Below are 22,975 nucleotides of genomic sequence, written 5' to 3' on the forward strand. Positions count from 1 at the left end.
CCCGAAAAATATCATTCATGAAGGCCTGGAAGACGGAGGGTGCATTAGTGAGCCCAAAAGGCATCACTAGGTACTCAAAATGCCCCTCAGGAGTATTAAAAACCGTCTTCCATTCATCACCCTCCTTAATACGGATGAGATTATACGCACCGTTGAGATCCAGTTTCGTAAACCATTTGGCACTCTTCACTCTAGAGAACAGATCAGACATCAGAGGCAAAGGGTACTGATATTTGACCGTAATTTTATTAGGAAGACGGTAATCAATGCAAGGCCTCAATGAACCATCTTTCTTAGCAACAAAGAAGAAGCCGGCACCCAAAGGAGAAGATGAGGGCCGAATGTGCCCCTTCTCCAAGGATTCCCTGATGTATGACCGCATGGCATCATGTTCGGGCACAGACAAGTTGAAAATCCGCCCCTTGGGAAATTTACAACCGGGCACCAACTCAATGGCACAGTCACAGTCCCGGTGTGGGGGCAGAGAATCAGATTCCTAGTCATTAAATACATCACGGAAATCAGACAAGAAGGCCGGAACATCAACTGCCGGAACAGACGTGGATGACACGGAAAGGTCCTGATGCACACCTTGACAACCCCAACTAGCTATCGACAAGGATCTCCAGTCAAAAACCGGATTATGGGTCTGCAACCACGGAAATCCCAGTACCAAGGTATCCTGTAGATTATGCAATACTAAAAATGTACAAGTTTCCTGATGCACTGGTGCAACTCTAATAGGCACCTGGGTCCAAAATTGGGGTTTATGTTCTGCCAAAGGGGTAGCATCAATGCCCCTTAAAGGAATAGGAGTTTGCAAAGGAACCATGGGGAAACCACAATCCCTAGCAAACCCAAAATCCATCAAATTGAGCGCTGCCCCTGAGTCCACAAAGGCAAATGCAGAAAAGGAAGACAAGGAGCAAATCAATGTGACAGACAAAAGAAACTTTGGTTGCAAAGAACCCACAGTAACAGAAGTAGCCAATCTCCTTTCACGTTTAGGGCAAACAGAGATGTTATGAGAAGCGTCTCCACAATAGAAGCACAGTCTATTCTTCCGTCTGAACCCCTGCCGACTAGCATTAGAAAGGACCCTATCACACTCCATAGGCTCCAAAGGCTGTTCCACAGGCACAAAACCAGCAGGTATCTTCCTGCGCTCACGTAAACGCCTATCAATCTGAATGGCCAAGGTCATAGAGGCATCAAGACCAGAAGGCACGGGAGATCCTACCATTACATCCTTCACAGCATCGGCAATAACCTTCCGAAAAAGAGCCGCAAGCGCATCATCATTCCATTTGGTAAGGACCGCCCACTTTCGAAATTTCTGACAACATTTCTGCAGAATCCAAACCCTGAGTTAAGGACAATAAGACCTTTTCTGCTTGGTCCACAATATTGGGTTCGTCATATAATAAACCCAAGGCCTGAAAAAAGGAGGCCACATCACTGAGAATCGGATCATCAGACGCTAAAGAGAAGGCCCAGTCCTGAGGGTCACCACGCAGCAAGGAGATGACAATCTTAACCTGCTGTACGGGATTCCCTGAGGACTTAGGGCGCAGGTCAAAAAATAATTTACAATTATTTTTGAAGCTCAAAAATCTCGACCTATCTCTCGAAAAAAATTCAGGAACAGGAATCTTAGGCTCTGCAAGGTGAGTCTGTGCAAGATAAGACTCTATACGACGAACCTTAGCATCAAGATGAGCAACACGCTCATCTAATTCATCCATGCTAGACAAAAGAAATCTTCCACAGAACCCAAAGAAGAAGAGGAAAAACACCAAAAAAAACCAAACATTTTCTCAGCAGATTTTTTTTTTTTTTTCCTACTTAAGAGTACCCTTTAAATTTGTGGGCCGGATGTACTGTTATGATCCGGAACCATGAAAGACCACCACAAATCATTGGCAAAAGGTGACAAGAGCATTGGCAACTAATCTGGCCGCCATCCCCTTACTAACCATCACAGCTAGAAGTAGCCAAGGGGTGAACTAACAACCTGTGCACCGCAAACCCAGCCGGAGAACTAACTATCCTAAAGGTAGGAAAGATGAATAACTCTCTGCCTCAGAAAATAGACAAGAATAGCAAGCCCCCCACATTCAAAGACTGCGGTGATATAGGAAAAACACAATACACAGATAGATGACAGGATTAGCAAAAGGTGAGGCCCCCGCTGACTAAAATAGGAAAGGACAGGAAAGTAACTGATGGTGGCCAGAGAAAAACCCTGCAAAATACCAACTTCCTGATAGTACAAAAAGGCCATCAGATCACTAGATCTGAACTCCGTCCTATACCAGGTGCCCTTGTCATACCAATGAACAGAAAACAAGAATCATAACAAAGTCAACAAGTCACAAACACATGGACCCAAAGGAGCTATACTCCACACAGAACTGCAGGGAGTTCCCCAACAATCCACTGAGGGGGAAAATCCCTACAAGCAAATAACCTGAAACCAACCACAGCAAATGACAAACCCAGATAAGCAAAAGAACCAGACAATAAATAAAGAGCAAGCACTTATCTGGGGAAGATGTGGTGTAGAGCAGGATTAAGCAGGCTGGAGATACAAAGAACAACTGACATCCGGCAACAGCCTGCAATCAGACCAGGATTAAATAAGCAGAGAGTTAGCAAAGGAAACACCCACTGCACAACACACTTGGTCCAAGTCCAAACCATTCCTGGCCACCAGAGAGAGCCTCCCAGCAGCCAAAACATAACTAACATTCACAACACCACATCCTGCTATATACCATCATCCTGGCATATGGCCGCATCCTGCTATATACTGGCATATGGCCGCATCGTGCTATATACCCTATCCTGGCATATACCTCCATCCTGCTATATACCCCCATTCTGCTCATATACCCCCATCCTGCTTATATACCCCCATACTGCTTATATACCCCAATCCTGCTCATATACCCCCATCCGGCTCATATACTCCCATCCTGCTATATACCCCCATCCTGCTATATAACCCCATCCTGCTATATACCTCCACCCTGCTATATACCCCCATCCTGCTCATATACCCCCATCCTGCTCATATACTCCCATCCTGCTCACATACTCCCATCCTGCTCATATACTCCCATCCTGCTCATACACTCCCATCCTGCTCATATACCCGCATCCTGCTCATATACTCCCATCCTGCTCATACACTCCCATCCTGCTCATATACTCCCATCCTGCTATATACCCCCATCCTGCTCATAATATACCCCCATCCTGCTCATAATATACCCACATCCTGCTCATAATGTACCCCCATCCTGCTCATAATATACCCCCATCCTGCTCATAATATACCTCCATCCTGCTATATGCCCTTATCCTGCTATATACCCCCACCCTGCTATATACCCCCATCCTGGTATTCAGCCCGCATCCTGTGGCACATAAAAAAAAATAAATGTTCATACTCACCTTACCTCACTCCCTGCAGCATCGCTCCTCCTCCCGTCTGTGTCAGCAGCAGTGCTGCTGAGTGGAGCCGGCAAAGATCCCTGCAGCATCGCCCTGTCCTCCTGTCTGTGCTGGCGGCGGCTGCGTGTGGACACATGCGCGCAGCGATGATGTCATCGCTGTGCGCCCTGCCAGTGTCCATACAGCCGCCGCCGGCACAGACAGGAGGACATCGCGGTGCTGCAGGGATCGTGGCCGGTGAGTATGTATATTGATTCACTGCCCCCCCGCGCTGATGATGATGTGCGGGGGGCAGTGAATACAGCCGCACATGATCACTCCAGGCTGTAGTTGCCAGGGGTGATTACACGGGTCGGCTGTTTATCCCCCGCCCATCATCCCACCCACCTGTCAGTGCCGGCTTCAGCGCTGAGAGATGATGGACGGAATGATGGGTGTGCATATTAAATGAGCGGGTCCACGTGGTCACGGCAGGCTGCTCAGCCTGCTCGTGCCGCCGATGACCCGCTACACTGCAGCACCCTCATTCCCCGCAGCCCTACATTCAGACTATAAGACGGACCCCCCCCCCTTCCCCCAACATTTGGGGGAAAAAAAGTGTGTCTTATAGTCCGAAAAATACAGTAGATGTTTACAAGGAATGTTCTCTTTGAAATAGTATAGTAATATGATATCTTTTCTGGTGAGTCAACTCAATGTATTTCTCATTTAATATGTAATGTTAAAGTAGGATTATAAAGAACTTTGCAAGAAGTTTAATTATCTCTTTTACATGATTTTTCTAGTTGGTATATACCTGAGCTATTGCTTCTTGTAAGTTTCCAAATCTTTTGAAAAATAAGTAGTCAGCCTTCAAATGGATAAGACATGTTGTACGGGTTGGATCCACACTTCTCTTGGTTCTGAGTACAGACTTTTCCTGCTTGGAGAAAAAAAAATACAAACTGTATGATTAAAAAGCCACCTATATAAATAATAAATACGTGATAAAAGTGTAAAATTATATTTATTATTAACAAAATAGAAATTAAATAGTTAACATTAAAGATGATGTGCTATTAACATAGAGTACTACAGTTCACCACTCGTTAGACAGGATACCACTCTAATACACACACTACTACATAACAGTGTGCTATGTTAATCTATGTTATGCTATGGTACAGTTGAAACCAGAAGTTTACATACACTATCTAAAAAACACATCTGTATATTTTTCTCTCTATCCAACATGAAATCAGAATAAATCTTTCCCATTTTAGATTAATTAGAAACCAAAATTATTTATATTTGCCAAACGCCAGAAAAATGTGAGAGCATGTTTTAAGGCATTTTTATTACTTTCTGCACAGTCCAAAGTCAAAAGTTACATACATAAGAATACGATGCCTTTAAACAATATGGGACAGCCCATATGATGATATCATGTTTTTTGATGCTTCTGATAGTTTTATTGGCTACATCTGAGTAAATTAGAGACACACCTGTGGATGTATTTTAATGCACACCTGAACACACACTGCTTCTTTTTGTAGCATCATGGGAAAGTCAAACGAAATCAGCCAAGATCTCAAAAAGAGAATTGTGGACTTGCACAAGTCTGGTTCATCCTTGGGTGCAATTTCCAGATACCTGAAGGTGCCTCATTCATCTGTATAAACAATTATACGAAAGTACAAACACGATGGAAATGTCAAGCCATCATACTGCTCAGGAAGGAGATGGGTTCTGTGTACCAGAGATGAATTTGCTTTGGTCAGACATGTGCATATCAACCCAAGAACAAAGAAAAAAGACCTTGTGAAGATGCTGGTGGGAGCTGGTAAGATTGTGTCATTATCCACAGTGAAATGAGTACTGTATATCAACATGGGCTGAAAGGCCACTCTGCAAGGAAGAAGTCATTACTTCAAAAGAAACATAAAAATGTCAGCATGTTTGCAAATGCACATGTAGCGTCCCACGGGGCAGGTGTGTTTAACCTACTCATCGCCGGGCCGTCGACTGTCGTGGTCATCGGCGACCTAGCCCAGCTCCGTTGCCCCGAAGCGTACATACAGAAGATGGCAGGGGAGAGATGATGGGGGTAGTAGTGAGGTGAATGTCATGACTCCACCTGTGGTATGCGGCCAGGAAACGGGCCGCCGCTGCTGTCACTGTCCTCCGGTGTGGATGGTAGTAGCAGCTAGGGATGGTATTGCTCCCCAGAGGTGGAGCAGGCCCCAGGGAGGATGATGAGGGGAGTAGTAATGGCGGCGTGGAGCGGCAGTACCGGTAATAAAGAGTCAGTCTATGGCTGCGGTTCCAGGTTGTTTACTCACTTTTGTGCGGTGCCGCTCACCCAGGTAATATCGGTCACTTGCAATGATGGGCTCCGTCAAACCCGAATTCCTTTAGAGATCAGTCTGGTTTGGTCTTCGGTGGGTTGCCTCCTTATAGCGCCTGTCTGTAGATCCCCTGACTTGAAGCTACATGGTGACCCAGGTTTTCACGAGTAGTACTCGTCATTATATGCAAGTGCCGCGGTGCTGATATGGAGTCCGGCTTGATGCGACTCCCCAGATTCTCTGTGGCACTATGCTGTCGGGCGCTGTGGGATCAGGGAAGCTTGAAACTTTCCCCGTCCAGGCAGATTCTGGAAAACCAACGTGAAGTATGATCTTTCCTAGGGTCCTGCTGCCCTGTGTGGTGCCGGTTCTGAGGGGAGCAAATGCACTCTCCCCACGGCAACCGTGTGGACTCTCCCTCCTTCCCACCGGAGTACCTGTGAGGCACGTCTGCTCCGTTGCTCTCCTGCTGGAGAACTTTCCAACTGTTGTGTTGGCTCCTGACTCCCCCTGCTGGCTGCTCCTCCTCACTCCTAGGTCCTAAGCTAGTGGGACTGAGGCCCCTGTTTGAGGGCATCCCGTAAATGCCACTCTGTCGGCGACCCCTTTATTACCCGACCCTAGCCCAGTCGCCAGTGGGAACAGGGCAACCTGATGTATTTGAGTGTGTAATGTAGTGAAATCGGGATGGACCTCCTTAGTAACCGGGTTTAGCATTACACTAAAATTTGGGTGCAATACTCTGTGGCGAGTCTCAGGGGCACCACACACACAGGAAAAAAGACCTTAATTTTTGTAGACATGTCCTGTGGTCTGACAAAACAAATTGAGCTGTTTGGCTATAATGACCATTTTTATGTCTGGAGGAAAAAGGAAGAAGCTTTGAAGCCTAAGAACACCATCCCAACTGTGACACACAGGGGTGGCATCATCATGATGCGGGGTTATTTCGCTGCAGAAGGGACTCGTGCACTTCACAAAATAGATGGCATCATGAGGAAAGATGATTATGTGGCAATACTGAGGCAACATCTCAAGATATCAGCCAGGAACTTAAAGCTTGGGTGGAAATGGGTATTCCAAATGGACAATGACCCAAAGCATACTGTCAAACTGGTTACAAAGTGGCTTAAGGATAGCAAAGTCAATGTTTTAGAGTGGCCATCACAAAACCTTGATCTCAGTCCTATTGAAATTTTATGGGAAAAACTGAAGTCAGATGCAAGCAAGGCGACCTAAAAACGTGGCTCAGTTACATTAATTCTGTCAGGAGGAATGGGCTAAATTCCTACCAATTATTCTGAGAAGCTTGTGAAAGGATATTAAAAATGTTTGACCCAAGTCATACAGTTTAAGAGCAATGGTACCAAATACTAATGAAATATACAGTATGTAAACTTTTGACTTTGCAGAAAGTAATAAAAATGTGTTAAACATTTTCTCTCTCTCATTATTCTGACATTTGGCAAATAGAAATAATTTTGGTTCCTATTTGACCTAAAACGGGAAAGGTTTATTCTGATTTCATGTCAGATAGTGAGAAAACATGCAGATGTGTCTTTATAGAGAATGTATGTAAACTTCTCGTTTCAACTGTATGTTAACCCTGCTGTTCTGTTTGGGTCATAGTGATCCGTAGACAATTTTTTTGTGTCCCTGTAGAAATTTTTCTATAAGTTTCTAAAACTTGAGGTTACTTGACTTTTCCTCATTTGGGGGGACCTATCTATGAGTATTTTTTTTTTGTGTTTACTTTTAGCTACACGACGATTTGTAGACTTGTCGTGTTCGGGTCATAGTGACCCGGCATCATTTTTTACAGCTGTGAGGCCATGTTTTCAGTGAAATAAAGGCGTTATAACCTTAGTTGGGTGTTGTGAATGTCAGTTATGGTTTTGCAGCTGTGAAGCTCCCTCTTGTGGCCAGGAATGGTTTGGACAGAGACCAGGTGTGTTGAGCAATGGGCGTTTCCATTGCTAACTCTCTGCTTATGTAAACCCTGGCCTGCTAGCAGGCTTTGCCGGATGTCAGTTGTTCTTTGTTCACCAGCCTGCTTCATCCTGCTCCAGACCATATTTACCCCAGATAAGTGCTTTGCTCTTTATTTGTTGTTTGGTTCTTTTTGCTCTTATCTGAGTTTGTCATTTGCTTGTGTTATTGTCTGTTTATTTGCATGCAGGGATCTTCCCTCTCAGTTGCTTAGCTGGAAAGCTCCCTGCAGCTATGTTTGGCGTATTGCTCCTATTAGTCCATGTCTTTGTTGTATCTTGAATTTGTAATGGTTCCTGCTTTCTGTTCATTGGTTTGACAAGAGCGCCTGGTATAGGACAGAGTTCAGATCTAGTGATCTGAGGGCCTTTTTGTATTATCAGGTTTTTGGATTTTTTGCAGGGTTTTTCTCTGGCCACCATCAGTCCCTTTCCTATCCTGTCCTATTTAGTCAGTAGGGCCTCACCTTTTGCTAATCCTATCATCTATTTGTGTATTGTGTTTTCCTATATCACTGCAGTCTTTGAATGTGGGGGGCTTGCTATTCTTTATCTATTTTCTGAGGCAGAGAGTTATTCATCTTTCCTTCCTTTAGTATAGCTAGTTCTCCGGCTGGGTTCGCGGTGCACAGGATGTTAGTTCACCCCTCGGCTACTTCTAGTGTTGATGGTTAGTAAGGGGATGGCGGCCAGATTAGTTGCCAATGCTCTTGTCACCTTTTACCAATGATTTATGGTGGTCTTCCATGGTTCCGGATCATAACAGTACATCCGGCCAACAAATTTAAAGGGTATTCTTAAGAAGGAAGAAAAAAAAAAAGGTCTGCTGAAAGATTTTATTTTTTTTTTTGGTGTTTTTCCTCTTTTTGTTTGGGCTTCATCTTGTCTCCCTCCGCTATCGAAATGGACCTAGTTAAGGTTCAGGCTATTTACGACTGGGTGCAACCGACTTCTCTAAAATCCCTGCAGCAGTTTTTGGGGTTTGGTAATTTTTACCGTAAATTTATAGCCAATTTTTCTGCCATTGTGAAACCTATGACAGATTTGACCAAGAAGGGAGCTGATGCTGAGCATTGGACCCCAGAGGCGATTGTGGCCTTCCAGGAGCTTAAAAGGCGATTCACTTCTGACCCAGTCCTGCAGCAACCTGATGTGTCTCGCCCATTTCAGGTTGAGATCGATGCCTCAGAGATCGGAACGAGGGCTGTTCTGTCTCAACGAGACGCTACTTCAGGTAAACTTAAGCCCTGTGCCTATTTATCTCGGAAGTTTGCTCCTTAAGAGCGGAATTATGATGTGGGGAACCGGGAATTATTGGCTATGAAGTGGGAATTTGAACACTGGAGACATTGGTTGGAGGGGGCTAGACATCAATTTGTGGTGCTTACGGACCACAAGAATCTCATCTATCTGAAATCGGCCAAGAGGTTGAATCCTCGGCAGGCCAGGTGGGCTTTGTTTTTTACCTGGTTTAATTTTGTGGTCTCTTTTTTGCCGGGCACCAAGAATGTTAAGGTCGATGCCCTTTCCAGGAGTTTCTGCGCGGACTCTTTGGAGGTTGTCGAACCGTCTACTATCCTGAATGATGGTGTAGTTCTCTCGGCCATTTCGCCTGATCTGCGCTTGGCACTGGCGGAATGTCAGGTTGATAAACCTGAGAGATGTCCAACGGGGAAACTGTTTGTCCCGTACCAATGGAGAGACCGAGTTGTCTCTGAGGTTCATTGCTCTGTTTTGGCGGGTCATCCTGGCATTTTTGGTACTCTGGATCTTGTGAGACGCTCTTTTTGGTGGCCTTCCCTGTCTCGGGATGTCCGTAGTTTTGTGCAGTCGTGTGGAGTTTGTTCTAGGTCCAAGCCCTGTTGTTCATGTTCTAGTGGGCTATTATTGTCTTTGCCGGTACCTAAGAGACCTTGGACGCACATCTCTATAGATTTTATTTCAGAGCTTCCCGTCTCTCAGAAAATGACTGTGATTTGGGTGATCTGTGATAGGGGAACCAAGTGGACCATCTTGGAGAATCTATCTAAGTTGCCATCTTCATCAGAGTTGGTGCCTTTGTTTTTCCAACATGTTGTTCGTTTGCATGGTATTCCCGAAAACATTGTTTCTGACAGAGGGGTGCAGTTTGTATCCAGATTTTGGAGGATTTTTTGTTCCAAATTGGGTGTTCAGCTGTCTTTCTCCTCGGCGTTTCATCCTCAGACCAACGGTCAGACTGAAAGGGCTAACCAGACCCTGGAGACCTATTTACGGTGTTTTGTTTCTGCGGATCAGGATGACTGGGTTTCATTTTTGCCTTTGGCTGAATTTTCCCTTAACAATAGAGCTAGCTCTACCACATTGGTGTCCCCCTTTTTCTGCAATTTTGGGTATCACCCCAGGTTCCTCTCGGGGCAGCTTGAGGCGTCTGACTGTCCAGGGGTGGATTCAGTGGTAAACAGAATGCAGCAGATTTGGGGGCAGGTAGTGGATAAATTGTTTCAATCACAATAATCTGCCCAGAAATTTGCCAACCGGCGTTGGACTGTTGGTCCCCGGTTTAAAAGTGAGGGACATGGTGTGGTTGTCCTCTAAAAATATTCCTATGAGAGTTCCATCTCCTAAATTTAAGCCCAGATTTATTGGACCTTATAAGATTTCAAAGATTATCAACCCTGTATCTTTTCGTTTGACTCTGTCTTTGTCATTTAAGATTCACAATGTCTTCCCTAAGTCCTTGTTGAAGAGACATGTGGAGCCAACAGTTCCTGCAGCAGCGCCTCCTGACCCTGTTTTGGTACAAGGCGATCTGGAGTATGAGGTTGAAAAAATTCTGGATTCCCGTCGCAGTAGACGACAGCTTTGGTACCTTGTGAAATGGAAGGGTTATGGGCAGGAGGATAACTCTTGGGTTGTGGATTTCTGACATTCATGCGGACAGGTTGGTTCGCGCCTTCCATCATGCTCATCCTGAGCGACCCAGTGGCGTGGGTGAGGGTTCGGTAACCCCTCCTCAAGGGGGGGTACTGTTGTGAATGTCAGTTATGCTTTTGCAGCTGTGAAGCTCCCTCTTGTGGCCAGGAATGGTTTGGACAGAGACCAGGTGTGTTGAGCAATGGGCGTTTCCATTGCTAACTCTCTGCTTATGTAAACCCTGGTCTGCTAGCAGGCTTTGCCGGATGTCAGTTGTTCTTTGTTCACCAGCCTGCTTCATCCTGCTCCAGACCACATCTACCCCAGATAAGTGCTTTGCTCTTTATTTGTTGTTTGGTTCTTTTTGCTCTTATCTGAGTTTGTCATTTACTGTGGTTGTTTTCAGTTTATTTGCAGGCAGGGATCTTCCCTCTCAGTTGCTTAGCTGGGAAGCTCCCTGCAGCTATGTTTGGAGTATTGCTCCTATTAGTCCATATCTTTGTTGCTTCTTGAATTTGTAATGGTTCCTGCTTTCTGTTCATTGGTTTGACAAGAGCTCCTGGTATAGGATGGAGTTCAGATCTAGTGATCTGAGGGCCTTTTTGTACTATCAGGTTTTTGGATTTTTGCAGGGTTTTTCTCTGGCCACCATCAGTCCCTTTCCTATCCTGTCCTATTTAGTCAGTAGGGCCTCATCTTTTGATAATCCTATCATCTATCTGTGTATTATGTTTTCCTATATCACTGCAGTCTTTGAATGTGGGGGGCTTGCTATTCTTTATCTATTTTCTGAGACAGAGAGTTATTCATCTTTCCTTCCTATAGGATAGCTAGTTCTCCGACTGGGTTCGCGGTGCACAGGATGAAAGTTCATCCCTCGGCTACTTCTAGTGTTGATGGTTAGTAAGGGAATGGCGGCCAGATTAGTTGCCAATGCTCTTGTCACCTTTTACCAATGATTTATGGTGGTCTTCCATGGTTCCGGATCATAAGAGTTGGGTCTATTTATTGCATCTACTATTGTATATCAATTTATTTATTTCCTAAATTATTTCAATGGGGTCGTACACATGATCTGCCGGGTGTATGCATTGAGATCTGCGCACCATAAAAATGGCTTTATATTGATTATTTTTGGTGCGTAGTCTATACTAAAATGTAGAGCGCATCCAGAGAGATCACTATGTGTGCACTACACGTGTATATTCTGCGCAGAATGGCCTGCGCAGAACACGCCGTGTAAGAGAGCCTTATTTTGTAAAGCTGAGCTCTGAAGGCCTCCAAATGTTTTTATTTTTGCTAAGTAAAGGCCCAGTCACACACAACGACTTACCAGCAATCCCAACAACGATGCGACCTGATAGGGATCGCTGGTAAGTCGCTGGGATGTCGCTGGTGAGATGTCACACGGTCATACCTTACCAACAACTCAGTAACGATACAGGTTGCAGTAGCGACCTGTATAACGATCTCTGCTGTCATTGGGACCCTGTCACACAGTGTCAAACATAGCAATGCGTCCTGCCCAGCAGGACATCGCCTTTGAAGAAAATGGTCCAGTACATTCAGCAACGACCGGCGACCTCACAGCAGGGGCCAGGTCATTGCTGGATGTCACACACAGCGACATCGCTAACAAGATCGCTGTTGCGTCACCAAAACTGTGACTCAGCAGCGATGTCGCTAGCAATGTCGCTTAGTGAGACGCGGCCCTTAGCCATTTGACCTTTCAGTTTATTTGGACAGCAGCTCTGTACACATCTCTGTTCCAGACTGTATCTTGGCTTTTTACAAGTATCTAGCTTGTTATGGTTTTCTTATTCAATTCTGTTGGTAGATTGTATATTGTAAAGGAATACTTTTATTTTATTTTTTTACATGTACTTAGTGTTATTACTGTGTGATTCTGTAAGCTATAAGTCAGTGCATACTGTCTGCATGTTGAAATGTTCAAATTGAAGTGTTTATTATCTTTAATTTTTTTTCACAAAATGTTTGATTAGCTTGTTTGTTTTTTTTTACCACATGTAGTTTGCTATTTTTCCTTTTGCATATTACTAATTTTTTCTGAATAAAAAAAAAATTTAAATTTCATTTTTCTTTTTTTTAATTTCCAAACATGTTCCCATACAGTCTAGTAAGCAAAATGTATAAAAATAATTGAGTTAGAGTATCTAAAATCAAGATTTAATAAACCAGGTCATAGTGACCCAGGAGCAATACAAGTGTATAGTACATGGGAACAGAACAGCAGGGTTACAGCACCACTTCAGCGTGGTTTTTTTTTTTTTTCCAGTGCTAGAGTGGTGCTGTAAATCTAAGTCCCCTGCCCCGTCTTATACTTACACACTAGCTTTTTAATATTTTTTCACCGTCACTCCGGTCCCACGGTGCCATCTTGTGCCCACAACTTCTGACTAGCTAAAAGTAAGAAGTTACATCACAAGTACTGAAGGCAAGTCTATGAGAGCAAGAACGGGGCTCTCATAGAGTTGTATTGGTTTGTGACCTTCAGCGCATCCCATGACACACTGGAGCTGCCGGGTGGTCACAAAATGCTTGAGACCGACAGAAACGTTGGTGAAAGCAGATAAAGCTGCTGGTATAAAATAGGGATTAGGGGACTTAGATTGAAAGCCCCATAACAGCGGTAAAATAAATCAAAACACTGGAGTGCTACTTTACGTCAGTTGTAATCTACATTAATAGCTTGCTACTTTTAGGTGTTGTTTTTCTGTTGTCTTCTATGTTGTCATCTGAATTAAACAATTTTTGTTTTCATAAAAATAGTAAACTATTTTCTCAGTACAATGGAGACGTATGCAAACAGTTTAATTGCTAACCATTGTTTTCCACTTCATTGTCTCCAAAAATTCATATTTCTTCAACGCCAGATCAAATGACTTCACATCTTTCATTAGAGAATAGTCTAAAAACAGAAGTAATGAAAAATAATTTAATAACTTTTGATTTCAATTTGTTATGAAAAGCATATAATAATTACATAGGTGCATGGCTAGTATGGCTGAAAAAAGACAAAAAGACATAATTTCATGCCAAGATATTTGTCCTTCAACTAAGGGTTGGGAGAGAATAAGGGAAAAGGGTGCAACTAAAATGCATAAAGCAATCTGCCCTAATCTGAAGTGTCGATCAAGAGAATAAAAATTCAGCATAAAAAAAATCACATATTTACATAAGTATTTGTCATTTTTTTTCTAAAAAAAAATAAAAAAAAATAATAAAAAATGTAAAACCTTTTTTTTAAATCAATAGTTCCCATTGGGATCAACTCCAAGGTTAAGTCATTCCATAGATTAATAGTTCTCATGGTGGAAAGCTTGTCTCCCTTGGACATTAAATGGTTTTCCCTAGACAGAGGGCATGCACCCTTTTGTTTTGAGGGGGTTGTACATGAAACAGCTTTTGATAATATTTATTTGCATGGGCTATTTATGTACTTGTACAAGTTGATCATGTTCTTTAGACATTTCTTCCCAAAGACCAGAATAGAATGAAAATATACTTTTATTAAATTATTAAAACAGAAGGAAAAGAAAGTAATATTGCAAATGGCCACAAGGTGGCACTGCTGTCCAGATACAGCACAATTTAATTATAAGAGTATAAAGGTTACTGTTTGTACAGCTGCTGCATTATATACTGCCAATAATGATAATACAAGATACAAGGTTTTTATGTGATAACAGAGAGTAGTAGAGTAGGGCTTTCAAAGCCGCGCCAATGACCGCTATGACCGATGGTAAGATTAATGTTACTTTTTATTACATATTCAGGTCAACGCGTTTCTGGAGTCTCTGCTCCCTTCCTCAGGACATACAGGAAAAAGTACATCAAATTTGATGTACTTTTTCCTGTATGTCCTGAGGAAGGGAGCAGAGACTCCAGAAACGCGTTGACCTGAATATGTAATAAAAAGTAACATTAATCTTACAGTCGGTCATAGCGGTCATTGGCGCGGCTTTGAAAGCCCTACTCTAGTACTCTCTGTTATCAGCCATCCTGGGTGCTGCTGCCGGTGACCTGGATTATCATGCGTGCATAGTAGTTGTGATTTTCACAACTCGATTCGGTGAGTGTATTTACTCTTATCACCCCGTATTTTACTCGGGTAAGACCCTATTGCGCTTCTTTTTTCCACAGTTCTTGCCTCTTCCTGTAAGGTTTTTATGTGGATATACCTAATAACTAATCCTACTGGCAATATAGTTATATGTAAAGTGCCTAGTTCATAAGAAAAAATAGACAATAGGGATCGTAATACCAAAATGTGTAGTATAATCCGTTAGTAAATGCTGATTGGTTTACAAAGTGAGTCAGTGCATATAATAGCAGCAAGATACTTGTAAAAGTGCAGAACTAGGTAATAATCAATAGAATCATAATTATCTTTACCAGGGAGCAGTGCCACCACCCAAACATACGTAATGCCTTCTTTCGGAAGTATATAAACTGGTTTTTGGGTGTTTGTTTTGTTTTGTGATAATGCAGCCGCTGTACAAACAGTAACCTTTATACTATCTTATAACTGAATTGTGCGGTATCTGGGCAGCAGTGCCACCTTTTGGCCATTTGTAATATTACTTTATTTTCCTTTAGTTTGTTTTAATAATTTAATAAAAGTATATTTTTATTCAATTCTGGTCTCCAGAGCACATTTGTTCTGTAGGTATTTATATGGTCTTAGAAGCCACAGATTTAAATTCAATATTGTTATTTAATACACGCAGATCTGTCTATGTAAGTGATTCTCCTGGTTTTACTACCCCCTAGAACATATGATTCCTGCAGATTATTAGTGCCCACGTAAAATTTTATTTATCCACATTGAACCTCATTTTCCAAGTGGATATATTCTATAGGTTGCACTATACTACATAGCATGGTGTTAACGGCAAAAATAGAAACACCACAATTAATCTAATCTTCTTTATCCTTATACAAAATTTTAATAATAGTGGACCCAGTACTGAATCTTGGGGTACAACACTTAACCAGAGACTATTCAGTGTAGCAGGCAGTAATTCAGCACAGCTCTCTGGGTGCAATCTTTCAGACAATAAGGCTATGTGCCCACGCTGCGGATTTACCGCGGATTTTGCCGCGGATTTGCCGCGGATTTACCGCGGATTTGCCGAAAATCTGCAGCAGCGGCACTTCCAAGCCATTTCAATGGCATTTTGGAAATGCTGTGCCCATGCTGCGGATTTTTCCGCAGCGGATTTGCCGCGGATTTTGATCCGGAAAAATCTGCAGCATGTCAATTATTGTTGCGGATTTTGTTGCGGATTTTTCCCATGCAAGTCAATGCAAGGTGTAAAATCCGCAAGAAATCCGCAGGTCTGTTCCCACAGGCTCTTTTTCCTGCGGATTTGGTGCGGATTTCGCAAACAAATCCGCAGGAAGTGATGTAGGATAGTTCAGGAAGAGGAAGTTTCACCATTTTGTAGTGTAGAGTAGTGGCAGTGTAGTCGTGTTGTGTCCGGACTCTGGATTGCCAGCTAAAAGCAGCTAGTTACAGGCTTTTAGCTGGCAAAACAGGATCCCAGGTCTTTTTTCACAATTCTTTTTTTTAAAAAAAAAAAATGTGCTCCGCTGTATTTTCACTGTCCAGCCCGATGCAAGCAAGCAACTGAGGGCTGTGCTTCTCAGCGGGATAAGGCTGAAGCATTCTCTGCCCCTCCCGCTGAGAAAAACAGTCCTCAGCTGCCCCTGAAAATGGCGGCTTCGTTGTGAAGCGCCATTCACAGGTGCTGTACCGAGGCTCATCCAGCTGCCCTGATGCATTGGCTGGCTGGGTAATATATTACGGAGTTAATGCCAGTTTTCTGCAAACTGGCACTAAGCCCGAGGTTCATAATGTCATGCCTGTGTAGACACGGCCATTATGAACCTCCGTTTGGTACTAAAGAAAAGAAAACACTTTTTTTAAAAATTTTATTTGAAAGAAAAACACACACACATCCCTGATTGCCATCTTTATTACTCCCTGAATCCCCCGACGATAATCCATGACAACTCCGAGCCGGGCTCCGATGTGCACCCGGCTGACCCGGGCACTGACGTCAGCCAGTGACAGCAGCCGTCAGTGTGTTATTAAATGCTGCACAGCTCTCTTCCGGCAGCTGGGAACGTCTGATATCAGAGCCCTGGTCAGCTGACTTAATTCGCGAGCGCAGGCGGGTCAGCTGACGATGTGCACTCATGTGACCCGGGCACGGACGTCAGCCGGTCCCAGCAGCCGTCAGTGTTCGAGATGCTGCAAAACTCTCTTCCGGCTGCTGGTACCGGCTGACGTCCGTGCCCGGGTCACATGAGTGCACATCGGAGCCCGGCACGTCAGCTGGTCGGTGTGCAGTCAGCTGACCCGCCCGCGCTCGCGAATTAAGTCAGCTGACCAGGGCTCTGACGTCAGACGTTCCCAGCTGCCGGAAGAGAGCTGTGCAGCATTTAATACACTGACGGCTGCTGTGACCGGCTGACGCTGTGACCCGGGCTCAGCTATGAACTGAGCTGACCCGGCCAGTGAGTTCTGCCGCTCACAGCAGCCGGCAGAGAGCAAACCAGTGATTACAATTGTCCTGGATTAACCTCTGAGGCTTGGGAGTAATAAAGATGGCAATCAGGGATGTGTGTGTGTTTTTCTTTCAAATAAAATTTTTCAAAAAGTGTTTTCTTTTATTTAGTACCAAATGGAGGTTCATAATGGCCGTGTCTACACAGGCATGACATTATGAACCTCGGGCTTAGTGCCAGTTTGCAGAAAACTGGCATTAACCCCGTTATATTACCCAGCCAGCCAATGCATCAGGGCAGCTGGATGAGCCTCGGTACAGCACCTGTGAATGGCGCTTCACAACGGAGCCACCATTTTCAGGGGCAGCTGAGGACTGTTTTTCTCAGCGGGAGGGGCAGAGAATGCTTCAGCCTTATCCCGCTGAGAAGCACAGCCCTCAGTTGCTTGCTTGCATCGGGCTGGACAGTGAAAATCCAGCGGAGCACATTTTTTTTTTTTTTTTTAAAATACCAGTGAAAGGGAACATGGCACCACATATTTTGGCTGTAAGCTGCGGCCACCAACACTGGGTTATTATATACAGCCTGTTAAAATGCTGTATATAAGAGCACAGTGGTGTTGGCCGCAGCTTTTTACAAAAAAAGTGGCGACAGGTTCCCTTTAAACATTTCTGCCCCTTTATTACAAAATGGATAATGGAGAAGACAGGAGGGTTGGGACAGGAAATGACATAAAGAGCCTTTTTTTTTCCTTCAAAAGCTAAGCTTTATTCAGAAACACAATAGAGTACAATGGACAAAATCCGCATCAAAATCCGCATCAAAATCCGCAACGAAATCCGCGTCAAATCCGCGTCAAATCCGCACCTATGCTAAGGTGCGGATTCCGGGGGAAAGCTGCGGATTTTGATGCAGAAAAATCCGCAGGTACATTCTACCGTGGACACATAGCCTAAACCTTAGTTTCTAATCATATAGGCCTTAAAAGAGTTGTCCAGGCTTGAGGTGCAAGCCTTTAGTCACGTTATGTCTTGTGAATCCCCAAAGTGCGCAGTGTGCACACTTGTCAGCATTCTGTGGTGCCAGGAGTTGGTGGGCATGTGACCTCAAGTATGCAATTTGCATACATTTGGTCTCACTCAATCCAAGTGAATTGAATGAGGCCAGACACATCTAGATGGAATATATCCTGAGGTAAACAAATTTCATACTAAAGATCACATGACACCCTGCTCCCGGTGTCGGCACCAGAGAATCCTGACGGCACACACTGCATTCTGTGCGGATTTATGAGTCTGCCATTACAAACAGTCACTGCAGAATTGTACCCCAAGCCTCGACAACCCCTTTATTGTACCCTTAGATGTCTTTGTTGGACAGTGTAAAAAAAAATATTTCCACAGCCAGGGCTGTATTTTGCCTTCGTGCTGCCCTAGGCACTTTAAGTGGTCGCGCCCCTTAGTGACAACGTAACACTATGAGTTTTCGCACACGACATCTGTTTAAGGCAGATCTTCTCTGTAAAACACTTGAAAAAGTATCAATGAGAAACGAAGGGCACTAACCCCCCCCCAATGTGGATCACCACGGGCACATCAAAACATAGCATGAGTATAAAATATTCCCACCACACCGTCCCCACTTATATAGTTTGACTGTCTCACTGCCCCTAATAAACTACACACTGCCCTCCCTTATAAATTATACCCACCACACCTTCCTCAATTATGAAATATGATCTGCACATTGACCTCACATCATGCTGCCCCCTCCTCACAGTGTCCCATGCATGCTGCTCCCTCCTCCCAATGTCCCATGCATGCTGCCCCTTCCTCATACTGTCCCATGCATGCTGCCCCCTCCTCACAATGTCCCATGCATGCTGCCCCCTCCTCACAGTCTCCCATGCATGCTGCCCCCTCCTCACAATGTCCCATGCATGCTGCCCCCTCCTCACAATGTCCCATGGATTCTGACCCCTCCTCCCAATGTCCCATGCATGCTGCCCCCTCCTCACAGTGTCCCATGCATGCTGCCCCCTCCTCACAATGTCCCATGCATTCTGCCCCCTCCTCACAATGTCCCATGCATGCTGCCCCCTCCTCCCAATGTCCCATGCATGCTGCCCCCTCTTCACAGTGTCCCATGCATGCTGCTCCCTCCTCACAATGTCCCATGCATGCTGCCCCCTCCTCACAATGTCCCATGCATGCTGCCCCCTCCTCACAGTGTCCCATGCATGCTGCTCCCTCCTCACAATGTCCCATGCATGCTGTCCCCCCTCACAATGTCCCATGCATGTTGCCCCTCCTCCCAATGTCCCATGCATGCTGCTCCCTCCTCACAGTTTCCCATGCATGCTGCCCCCTCCTCCCAATGTCCCATGCATGCTGCCCCCTCCTCACAATGTCCCATGCGTGCTGCCCCTCCTCACAATGTCCCATGCATGCTGCCCCCTCCTCACAATGTCCCATGCATGCTGCCCCCTCCTCACAATGTCCCATGCATGCTTCCCCCTCCTCACAATGTCCCATGCATGCTTCCCCGTCCTCACAATGTCCCATGCATGCTGCCCCCTCCTCACAATGTCCCATGAATGCTGCTCCCTCCTCACAGTTTCCCATGCATGCTGTTCCCTCCTCACAATGTCCCATGCATGCTGCCCCTCTCCATGAGCTCCTAATGCTGCCTTCTTCTTTTTCATAATGACACTTCCATGCTGCCCCATTCATCATACTAAGACCACCACACTAACGCTTATGCTGAGACACCCCTCCCACACACACACACACACACTACCCCACTCTTGATATTGACTCCCCTACATTGCTCCACTCCATACTGAGCCCACACATGCTGCCCCTTCTCCATAATGAGCTCCCAATGCTGCCCCTCTCTCATTCTGAGTCCTTACACTCCCCCCCAATCGATTTTGTCATTGCACTATCCCTCAACCGTTGTCCTCTGTCTCTAGGATTGGCCCCTCTCTCCCATTCCCCCAGCAGCAGCCGCTCTCCCCCAGCTTCACCAGCAGCCTCTCCCCCAGCATCAGCCTCTCTCCCCCAAGCCCCCCCAGCATCAACCTCTCTCCCCCCAGCGTCCCCCAGCTTCAGCCTCTCTCCCCCCAGCCTCCCCCAGCTTCAGCCTCTCTCCCCCCAGCCCCCCCAGCATCAACCTCTCTCCCCCCAGCGTCCCCCAGCTTCAGCCTCTCTCCCCCCAGCCTCCCCCAGCTTCAGCCTCTCTCCCCCAGCTTCCCCCAGCATCAGCTTCTCTCCTACAGCTTCCCCCAGCATCAGCCTCTCTCCCCCAGCTTCCCCCAGCATCAGCCTCTCTCCCCCAGCTTCCCCCAGCATCAGCCTCTCTGCCCCCAGCATCAGCCTCTCTGCCCCCAGCATCAGCCTCTCTTCTCCCAGCCTCCCCCAGCATCAGCCTCACTCCTCCCAGCCTCCCCCAGCATCAGCCCCCCCAGCATCAGCCTTCACCCTCCCAGCCTCCCCCAGCATCAGCCTCCCCCAGCATCAGCCTCCCCCCTCCCAGCCACCCCCCTCACAGCCTCTCCCAGTATCAGCCTCCCCCAGCATCAGCCTCCCCCAGCATCAGCCTCTCTTCTCCCAGCCTCCCCCAGCATCAGCCTCTCTCCTCCCAGCCTCCCCCAGCATCAGCCTCCCCCTCCCAGCCTCCCCCAGCATCAGCCTCCCCCAGCATCAGCCTCTCTCCTCCCAGCCTCCCCCAGCATCAGCCTCCCTCAGCATCAGCCTCCCTCCTCCCAGCCTCCCCCAGCATCAGCCTCCCCCCTCCCAGCCTCCCCCAGCAAAAGCCTCCCCCCTCCTAGCCTCCCCCAGCATCAGCCTCTCTCCTCCCAGCCTCCCCCAGCATCAGCCTCCTTCAGCATCAGCCTCCCTCCCCCGAGCCTCCCGCAGCATCAGCCTCTCCCAGCATCAGCCTCCCTCAACATCAGCCTCTTTCCTCCCAGCCTCCCCCAGCATCAGCCTCTCTCCTCCCAGCCTCCCCCAGCATCAGCCTCCCTCAGCATCAGCCTCCCTCCTCCCAGCCTCCCCCAGCATCAGCCTCCCTCAGCATCAGCCTCCCTCCTCCCAGCCTCCCCCAGCATCAGCCTCTCTCCTCCCAGCCTCCCCCAGCATCAGCCTCTCTCCTCCCAGTCTCCCCCAGCATCAGCCTCCCTCAGCATCAGCCTCTCTCCTCCGAGCCTCCCGAAGCATCAGCCTCTCTCAGCATCAGCCTCCCTCAGCATCAGCCTCTTTCCTCCCAGCCTCCCCCAGCATCAGCCTCTCTCCTTCCAGCCTCCCCCAGCATCAGACTCCCTCAGCATCAGCCTCTCTCCTCCGAGCCTCCCAAAGCATCAGCCTCTCCCAGCATCAGCCTCCCTCAGCATCAGCCTCTCTCCTCCGAGCCTCCCGCAGCATCAGCCTCTCCCAGCATCAGCCTCCCTCAGCATCAGCCTCTTTCCTCCCAGCCTCCCCCAGCATCAGCCTCCCTCAGCATCAGCCTCCCCCCTCCCAGCCTCCCTCAGCATCAGCCTCCCTCCTCCCAGCCTCCCCCAGCATCAGCCTCCCTCCTCCCAGCCTCCCCCAGCACCAGCCTCTCTCCTCCCAGCCTCCCCCAGCATCAGCCTCTCTCCTCCCAAACTCTCCCAGAATCAGTCTCCCCCAGTATCAGCCTCTCTCTTCCCAGCCTCCCGCTCTCTCCTCCCAGCCTCCCCCAGCATCAGCCTCCCTCAGCATCAGCCTCTCTCCTCCCAGTCTCCCCCAGCATCAGCCTCCCTCAGCATCAGCCTCCCTCCTCCCAGGCTCCCCCAGCATCAGCCTCCCCCAGCATCAGCCTCTCTCCTCCCAGCCTCCCCCAGCATCAGCCTCCCTCAGCATCAGCCTCCCTCCTCCCAGCCTCCCCCAGCATCAGCCTCTCTCCTCCCAGCCTCCCCCAGCATCAGCCTCCCTCAGCATCAGCCTCCCTCCTCCCAGCCTCCCCCAGCATCAGCCTCCCCCCATCCCAGCCTTCCGCAACATCAGCCTCCCCCCTCCCAGCCTCCCCAGCATCATACTCTCTCCTCCCAGCCTCCCCCAGTATCAGCTTCTCTTCCCCCAAGTCTCCCCCAGTATCAGCCTCTCTCCTCCCACTCCATACGCAGATCTCCAGTCTGCATTAGAGACACCCCCACGCTCCTTATGAATCTTCAGCTCTGCGAGCACTTACCTGCTCCAGGGCCCGCCGTCATCTTCCTGGCTCACGTGAGTATCCTCTTCTGACACCGGCTTTCATCGCGGTGTCCTCTGTGGTGTCCTGCTGTGAGCTCTGCATGTGAAATCCACACAGCATTGGAAGCAGCACAGAGGAAGGAGCTGATTGGCGCGCCTGTGACCCCGGAAGTGCAGGCGCCGGCAGTTCCGGGGTCAATCAGCTCTCTGTGCCCGGCCGCCGCAGTTTGTCTGCATTCGCGTCTTAATTGACGTGGATACAAATAAATAAAGGTGCGCCTCTCCCCCCTCCCCCCTCCGAAAATACAGCGGATTTAATGAATGTGTAAAAAAAAAAAATTTTTTTTTTCTTTACTGCTAGAAGGTGCCGCCCCCTGCATCCTGCCGCCCTAGGCACGGGACCACAGGTGCCTAATGGTAAATACGGCCCTGTCCACAGCTACTCATGTGTCCAGGGTTCATTACTTACCGATTCATAAAAACACATCAGGTTAGTTTTGCAACTTCTGTCCTTAGTAAAAGTGTGCTGGAGATCACTTATAATATTACATTCTAC

General features: G+C 46.9%; 1 protein-coding gene across 2 annotated transcripts in view; it reads right to left on the minus strand.

Moving 5' to 3' along the window:
• LOC142293815 (disintegrin and metalloproteinase domain-containing protein 10-like) overlaps positions 1-22,975 on the minus strand; it is a 405,039-nt gene that overhangs the window by 232,432 nt on the left and 149,632 nt on the right. Inside the window, exons 5-6 of one of the 2 annotated variants that reach the window (XM_075337844.1) lie at positions 13,513-13,598; positions 4,256-4,378 (exon numbers count right to left, since the gene is read on the minus strand). In XM_075337844.1, coding sequence (XP_075193959.1) covers positions 4,256-4,378; positions 13,513-13,598 — 209 coding nt within the window. Of the gene's footprint in view, positions 1-4,255; positions 4,382-13,512; positions 13,599-22,975 lie in introns of both variants that reach the window. The other variant, XM_075337843.1, reaches the window with a different exon arrangement.

The sequence above is a fragment of the Anomaloglossus baeobatrachus genome, chromosome 1, assembly GCF_048569485.1.
Source record: "Anomaloglossus baeobatrachus isolate aAnoBae1 chromosome 1, aAnoBae1.hap1, whole genome shotgun sequence".
In the NCBI taxonomy this organism is placed as follows: domain Eukaryota; kingdom Metazoa; phylum Chordata; class Amphibia; order Anura; family Aromobatidae; genus Anomaloglossus; species Anomaloglossus baeobatrachus.